This window comes from Drosophila virilis, unplaced genomic scaffold (genome assembly GCF_030788295.1).
Source record: "Drosophila virilis strain 15010-1051.87 unplaced genomic scaffold, Dvir_AGI_RSII-ME tig00001750, whole genome shotgun sequence".
NCBI lineage: Eukaryota > Metazoa > Arthropoda > Insecta > Diptera > Drosophilidae > Drosophila > Drosophila virilis.
In genome coordinates, this window is record NW_027212857.1 from 528,532 (window position 1) to 537,129 (window position 8,598).

At 49.2% G+C, this 8,598-nt stretch overlaps 1 protein-coding gene across 1 annotated transcript; it reads right to left on the bottom strand.

The window, feature by feature from the left end:
* Positions 1-7,387: 7,387 nt before the first annotated feature.
* Positions 7,388-8,109, bottom strand: LOC138911634 (uncharacterized). The gene is made up of 2 exons (XM_070211015.1): positions 7,946-8,109; positions 7,388-7,883 (listed from the first exon to the last, which is right to left on the bottom strand). The coding sequence occupies exons 1-2, from the start codon at positions 8,107-8,109 to the stop codon at positions 7,388-7,390; spliced, it is 660 nt and encodes a 219-aa protein (XP_070067116.1).
* Positions 8,110-8,598: the final 489 nt, after the last annotated feature.

The window sequence follows — 8,598 nt, forward strand, 5'->3', positions numbered from 1 at the left end:
GCCACATAAGACTTTAGCGGTGTGAGTCCTGAAGCCAAAGGAATCCTTTTCTCTGTACCTTCATTTATATCGTATTTATTTTTCTTTGATTACGCACCGACTTCAAAGAAGCCGAGTGCTTCTTCATTGGGCGCCATATTGTTACGGAACTGCTTTTTTCTCGGTGGGGCGCGCCGGCTGGCTCATCGGTTTCTCTGGGTGTAGTCCCATCCCTGGCCCGCAGTCCGCACAATCGATAACAACGAAGCTACACGTCTGTAGCAAACCAGACTTACACAACACTATGCAAAGCGAACCACCACTCGACAATGTCAAGCAATCGGAACTTCTAACTCATGAACAAAATAAACAGCTGTAACAACTATGAACATGTAAACAACAAAGGTGAGATACTCAATATAAATTAACAAAAAAACACTATTTATCCACCTTACTCTTCCAAATCGGGCCCCGGTTCCGGACCCAGCGTAACCATGAGACGATCACCTACTCGTCTTCCACTTTCTGTCATTAGATGGCCATCAGCCTGTGCCGGCTGTTATGCCAACTCTCCCCATCAAAGAAAATTTAGCCGGACATTTCTCTCTTCAGATACGGTGTATAATTGGTTGCATTTCTTATCATTATTAACATTTAATCTTATTTCTTATTCTCCAGCAGGTTATCTTCAAGCCATTATTTATACTTTCGGACTCGCGAACATTTCCGGCATTTGAAACCAGGTGCATACGATAAGTTGTATATTCTTATATTTAAAATAATGGATATAAGTTTTAAGTTTCAATTTCTTTCCTTCTTTCAACTTCGCTTCAACGGTTATCTATAACGCGTTGCATCATTTCATATTTGTAACAATTTCTATTAATCTTAAATATATTAAATTTCCTTTTTTTTGTACAGAATATCTCTTTCTGTTGGCGATCTGGCCAGCGTCCTCCGGCGCGGGATTCAAAGGTATTGTGCCACAGAATGGCTGCGGCTGCTCTAAAAGAGTATCTCTTTTATAGTAGTTTTAAATGACGACAGTGTGTTTCGGGTGTATTATTGTTTCGTGTATTATAGCTCTTGGGCACTATTTCTTTTGCAATACGTTAGCACATAAGGAATTATCTTCGCAAACAAATAATAAAGAATGCCCGTCATGAAGCAGATTATTGTTACGACATAAATGACCGTTACAAGGAATCTCCGTGCGCATGCGAAGTGGCGCCTCCACACTTCCTGTCCCGGTTCCAGATGAAGCTGCGCGCGGTGGTCGTATCGTTGGCGACTTCGCTCGTATGCGGTGTGCAGGTGGTCCTTGACTTGGCTTCGGATTACAGCCAGTCTGTCCTTCGCATCATGGTCGAAATACTGTGATCGGCCAATGATCTTAGCTTCCTGGCCAGTTTGCAACTGGAAACATTCAGGTACATCTGCTGTCCAAAGACCGCAAAGAACGGAGTCACTCTAGTAGCGCTGTGGACCACACTCAGGATCACCACTTCCACCTCTGGTAGGTACGCGTCCCAATCCCGATGATCCTGACCCAGGTGGTAGGTTCTGATTGAAGACAGCACTGTGCGGTTCACGCGTTCGGCGGCGTTGCTCTGAGGCGAATACACTGGTGTGCACAGGTGAGTAATGCCAAACGCCGGACCATCGCATCAAACGACTTGGACACGAATTGTCGTCCATTATCCGAAGTTCACGACATCCGCCGCGGTGGCTTCCCTCATGGCCTTCAGGAAGGTAAATTTCGAGAAATGGTCTACGACGACGAATATCCACGCATGCCCTCGTTTCGACCGTGGATACTTCCCCAAGAAGTCGATCTATAGCTTCTGGAAGGGGCGGTCGGTGCGCACTTCTTCCCCAATTCCGACCTGCGTCCGGTAGTTTTGTGCATTGGTCTCCTTGCATGTATCGCATTTCCGTACATAGTCCCTGACTTGTATGACCATGTTGGGCCAATAATATCGCCTGAGCAGCGCGTGCAGCGTTTTCTTGTTGGATGAGTCCTGCAGTCAGCGACTCCGACACCCAGAGCTTCTAACTTGTGCCTTCGACCTCATCCTCCAAGCTCTCGTTCACGGTCCTCTTGAACAGAAGTCCGTCCTGCACTCTAAGATCCGACAACTTCCCTTGTTGGTCGGAATCGATGTATGCCCAGTTTTGCGGCCAGGCATTCCTTCGGGTCACCGAATAGTTGATCTGCTGCTTGATGAGTTTGGTCGAGAAGAATGCGATCGGCCTTTCCTGTTGCTCGTCGTCTAGCTGGAACAACACGGCTCCTACTCCGTAGTGAGATGCGTCGATTTGGATAAAGAATGGTCTTCGAAAATCCGCGTGAACTAACACCGGAGCTGTGGTGAGGGCTAACTTCAAGCTTTCTATGGCATCCATGGCCTCGTCACTCAACACAAATCTACACGTTCTCTTCTTAAGGGCATCAGTCAACGGTACCGAGATCTCGGCGAAGTTCTTTATGAATCGTCAATACCACCCCGCTGTACCTAAGAAGCTTTGTAGTCCCTTGACCGTCCGCTTCTACTCTTCCCGGATCCATGCGCACCGTCCCGCCGCCTATGATGAAACGCAGGTAGTTTAGGTTGCGGAAGCAGAATTTTGACTTCGCCATGCCTATGGTGAGGTTCGTGTTCCTCAGACACTCGGCCACCAGTTCTAAGTATTTTAGGTGCGTTGGAAAATCTGCCGATATTATCAGCAAATCGTCTAGGTATACGAACACGTTGGACCCTAGATTCGCCGGGATTACCTTGTCCATGAGCCTGCAAAGTTATTGAGCACCTTTGCAGAGTCCGAATGGCAGCGGCCTCCCTGGAACGGTAAACGCCGTATACGCCCTGCTCTTCTCTTCCATCTCGATTTGCCAGAACGCGAACTTATGGTCGACGCTAGAGATAAAATGAGTCTCGTCGATTCGCGATAGGATGCCCTCGATGCATGGAAGCGGGTAAGCGTCCTTTACCGTCACACTGTTTAATTTCCTGGCGTCTAAGCAAAACCTGTTCTTTCCAGGCTTCATCGCCACCGTCGTCCGGTTGCTCCAGGGGCTGTTACTCTCCTCGATGATGCCCAACTTTAGCATTTTATCCACCTCGGCCCACACGATCTCTTGTTTGGCCGGAGACAGCGGATAATGTCTGTCCTTCACGGGTTCTGCTCCCTCGATCAGCTGAATTCGGTGCTGCAGCAGGTGAGTTTTCCCCAAGCCATCCTTCTCAAATCGGAGAAATCTGCGTTTCACGCTTTCCAACTGACTCCTCTGATCGTTGTCCAGGTCCCATATTTCCGGATCCGCCGCGCAGTCATCGTCGTCCCGGTAATAAGCCACCTCTGGGTTCGCTACCGTTACCTCAGATGCCTCTGGTGGTGTTTCGGGCTTTCTGCCCGGACCGAGCAGCTCTGGTACAATTTCGAAGGCTCGCCAGAAGTCGATTCCCAGGTATAGTTCCTGTCGCAGGTCCGGGCACATGTAAATACGATATCTTCCTTTCTATTCTCGTATTTCACAGGCAGAACAACGCGACCTAAAATAGGGCGATTGGCACCCGCCGCTGTCCTTACTATCGATTCGTATGGCCACGCTTCCCATCCCAGTTCCTTCACTAACTCTCGGCATCCTCGTCCCAACAGACTGACTGAGGCCCCCGTGTCCAGCAACCCTTTCATATTAGCCCCGGCGACTTCCACTTCGGTGAATACGCGTGGGTCTATACTATCCTCCCGTCTCACCGCGTCGACGACCTGGTGCCGGGTAATCCTGCGTCTGCGGAAGCGCGCACGTGCCACCACCACTCTCCGAGTGGCTAGTGTCATTCCTTCCAGCTGTCGCTCACCAAAACTTCAATTTCGGGCCAACATGTGTGCCCGAACACGTTCTTCATATGGTAAGCCCCTAAGTGTTCCTCCTTTGCTTATATTATTATAATAATTAACCCTATCCTGATCCTTATCCCAAATCTCCATCTCCTTTCCAATGATTATTGTCTTTGGTAGGTACCCCTCTTCTGCTTCCCTGCGGTCGCCGTCCCGGAACGCATCTGTCCCGCCATCACCGCGCTCCCTCTGGGGTTTCCCGGACAGTTTTCACACTGGGAGCAGAAAGTGTCCGGCTTTCCGCACCTATAGCAGAATATTTTCCGCTCCTTGGACAGGCAGTCTCTAAAGACGTGATCGAACTGTCTGCAGTTCGAGCATACAAGTCGGGATGAGTTCCTGCCTTGCACGAATGCTTCCTCCAGTTCTCCCGGCGGCGTTTTCGTACGATGTGGTGGTACTTCAACCTCGTGGACTACGGGCGTCGTTCCTTGTGGAAAACGCGACGGCTGCAGGTACCCCGTCCGGCCTCTGCGACACATGTGCCTCTCCACTTCTAGGCACTTTTGGCGCAGCTCATCCACGGTGAGTACATCCATGTCAAACCCCGCTTTATAATTTTCACCAGCTCGCGGTCTCTCAGCGGCTTCTGGAATCGCGCGGGAAGTTGAAGCATGTGGTGGATCCAATACCACTCGCGGGCGCGGCCGGTCAGGAGCAGGTGGAAACCGCACAGGACCTCCTTTCACGGGCATTGATACTTTCTCTGCAGGAACTCCAGGCGGAACACGAAGTCCTCGACCGAATTCACCGCTCGAGCTTCAGGTACACAGTTTCTCGTACGCCTCCTCCAGTTGAAAATCATTCGATCTCCGGTCCTCTACTCGGAAATGGCGGTTACTCAGGTTACGCCAGTTCCTCAAATAAGCATCTGCGACGTAAGCTGAGCTGCTGGACGAATACTCCGCCCCTCGTGCGCCTTGTCTATGTGGCTTCGGTGGCACCGGTAGTGGAAATGCCTCGCGCTGGAATACTTCCCGTTCTTTCGGGATGGCACCTGTTCGTGGTCCCGGCACGACATGTCTCGGCGGCCTCGGCGCAGTGTCAGTCTCGGCGGTTTGGCTCCCTGGCGGCCTGAGCACATCAATGATGCCCTTCATAGTTTCCATGAAACCAGCTCGCATCTCCTCGCGGAAGGACTCGCTGATGCCAGATGGCAGAGCATGCCGATACGTTTGGTGGGCCTGAGCGATCGCCGCGTTTGCCGCCGATTTGAGCACTGAGTCTTTCGGGGCTTATGGGAACTCCAGGTTCCGTGGAGGTTTATCTTGTTGCGCCAATTCTTTCTCCAAGTCTACCAGGTGACCCTCTTTTGGGATCTGTCTCTCTGGAAATCCCCGGAAATTCTTGGCGTTCGCACCAGCCCCCCAGCCGGTCGCGGCGGTGGCAGAGCCGACGCCCCATCAGCGTCAGAAGCCCAATCAGACACCTGTTCCTCAGCCATAACTATCCCTCCTGAGAACTGTACCCCTCTCTTCTACAAGGCTTACTACCCTTTTTTAAAAAAATCCTTACCAATATTCCCAATAAATTAATATATAAATAAACACCCACTAACAAATCTTACTAATAAAGAATAATAAATTAATACACATCGACCACAAAAACACTCACAAAAATAAATTAGTTTCTTTCTAATTAATTTCAAATACTTGGGGGAGAGAAGACAAATCCTAACCCAGGCTTACTAATCTACGCATAATCTGGACAGTGGACAACACTTAAGCATTCGTCAAATGCTCAGTTCGTCCGATCGACTGACGAACGACATTCAAGGCACGCTACCTTGAAAGCTATTTGGTTTCTGTCGCACTTCTGGGCACCCTTAGGGTATGCTGTGCGACACGTGCGGCGCAGGATCTGCTTTATATCGTCCTGGGTCACCTGTCTCCGAAGCTCATTTAACTACGGTCAGCACACCCCAAACGTTGGCACAGAGTGGGACAAAACAAATAGAAGACATCAAACAAACTCTAGTAAGACCCACCCTAATATCACATTATATCACAAGTTATTTTGTCGTGGAGGCTACCATCAGGCTACGATAAACGGTCGCGAACGTTTCGCTAACATGCGAACGTGACTTACCGTCATCAACCACTACATGAAAACTTCTCATGTTTATGGATATTCTCTACTTCCGTCGTGCTTCTCGGATTCCACTACCCGCTGCGCGATTATGAGCTACCTTCTCGTGCCACATAAGACTTCAGCGGTGTGGGTCCTGAAGCCAAAGGAATCCTTTTCTCTGTACCTTCATTTATATCGTATTTATTTTTCTTTGATTACGCACCGACTTCAAAGAAGCCGAGTGCTTCTTTATTGGGCGCCATATTGTTACGGAACTGCTTGTTTTTCGGTGGGGCGAGCCGGCTGGCTCACCGGTTTCTCTGGGTGTAGTCCCATCCCTGGCCCGCAGTCCGCACAATCGATAACAACGAAGCACGTCTGTAGCAAAACAGACTTACACAACACTATGCAAAGCGAACCACCACTCGACAATGTCAAGCAATCGGAACTTATAACTGTAACAACTATGAACATGTAAACATCAAAGGTGAGACACTCAATATAAATTAACAAAAAAACACTATTTATCCACCTTACTCTTCCAAATCGGGCCCCGGTTCCGGACCCAGCGTACCCGCCCAACCATGAGACGATCACCTACTCGTCTCCCACTTTCTGCCATTAGATGGGCATCAGCCTGTGCCGGCTGTTATGCCAACTCTCCCCATCAAAGAAAATTTAGCCGGACATTTCTCTCTTCAGATACGGTGTATAATTGGTTGCATTTCTTATCATTATTAACATTTAATCTTATTTCTTATTCTCCAGCAGGTTATTTTCAAGCCATTACTTATACTTTCGGACTCGCGAACATTTCCGGCATTTGAAACCAGGTGCATACGATAAGTTGTATATTCTTATATTTAAAATAATGGATATAAGTTTTAAGTTTCAATTTCTTTCCTTCTTTCAACTTCGCTTCAACGGTTATCTATAACGCGTTGCATCATTTCATATTTGTAACAATTTCTATTAATCTTAAATATATTAAATTTCCTTTTTTTTGTACAGAATATCTCTTTCTGTTGGCGATCTGGCCAGCGTCCTCCTGCGCGGGGTTCAAAGGTGGTGTGCCACAGAATGGCTGCGGCTGCTCTAATAGAGTTTCGCTTTTGTAGTAGTTTTAAATGACGACAGTGTGTTTCGGGTGTATTATTGCTTCCCGTATTATAGCTCTTGGGCACTATTTCTTTTGCAATACGTTAGCACATAAGGAATTATCTTCGCATTCAAATAATAAGGAATGCCCGTCATGAAGCAGATTATTGTTACGACATGGATGACCGTTACAAGGAATATCCGTGCGCATTTCATGGATTGACCCAGCCGGCTAATAACGATGCCCAACGTACTGACGCAACACTGACCCAAAAGAAAAAAGGGAGGACGGGCGCTGCTACAGCCATTGCCTGGCAGGGAAGTCAGCAAATTACAATTATGTTCGTATATCTTTTGAGTGGAAAACGCCTAGCACGCGTCCCTGGAGATCTTCTAACTCATAGGCGTTGGTGCACACGGCTCGGACAACTCGTCTCTTTAAGAATTTCCGGGCGCACTTGGCATTGAAGGCTATGCCGAAGCTGCTTAGTGCGAAGTTGCGCCTCCACATTTCCTGCCCCGGTTCCAGATGAAGCTGCGCGCGGTGGTCGTATCGTTGGCGACTTCGCTCGTATGCGGTGTGCAGGTGGTCCTTGACTTGGCTTCGGACTACAGCCAGTCTGTCCTTCGCATCAAGGTCAGAAATACTGTGATCGGCCAATAATCTCATTTTCCTGGACAGTTTGTAACTGGAACCATTCAGGTACATCTGCTGTCCAAAGACCGCGAAGAACGGAGTCACTCTAGTAGCGCGGTGGACCGCATTCCGGATCGCCACTTCCACCTCTGGTAGGTACGCGTCCCAATCCCGATGATCCTGACCCAGGTAGGTTCTGATTGAAGACAGAACTGTGCGGTTCACCCGTTCGGCGGCGTTGCTCTGAGGCGAATACACTGGTGTGCACAGGTGAGTAATGCCAAACGCCGGACCATCGCATCAAACGACGTTGACACGAATTGTCGTCCATTATCCGAATGGATCACTTCCGGCATGCCAAATTTGAAGAACACCTCATGCACTAGGAAGTTCACGACATCCGCCGCGGTGGCTTCCCTCATGGCCTTCAGGAAGGTAAATTTCGAGAAATGGTCTACGACGACGAATATCCACGCATGCCCTCGTTTCGACCGTGGATACTTCCCCAAGAAGTCGATCTATAGCTTCTGGAAGGGGCGGTCGGTGCGCACTTCTTCCCCAATTCCGACCTGCGTCCGGTAGTTTTGTGCATTGGTCTCCTTGCATGTATCGCATTTCCGTACATAGTCCCTGACTTGTATGGCCATGTTGGGCCAATAATATCGCCTGAGCAGCGCGTGCAGCGTTTTCCCCATGCCTCCATGAGCTGACGTCTCGTCCGCGTGTGCTAGTCCTGCAGTCAGCGACTCCGGCACCCAGAGCTTCTAACTTGTGCCTTCGACCTCATCCTCCAAGCTCTCCTTCACGGTCCTCTTGAACAGAAGTCCGTCCTGCACTCTAAGATCCGACAACTTCCCTTGTTGGCTCATCACCTTTTTTATCAGCTCTCGATATTCGGTGCTCTCGAACTC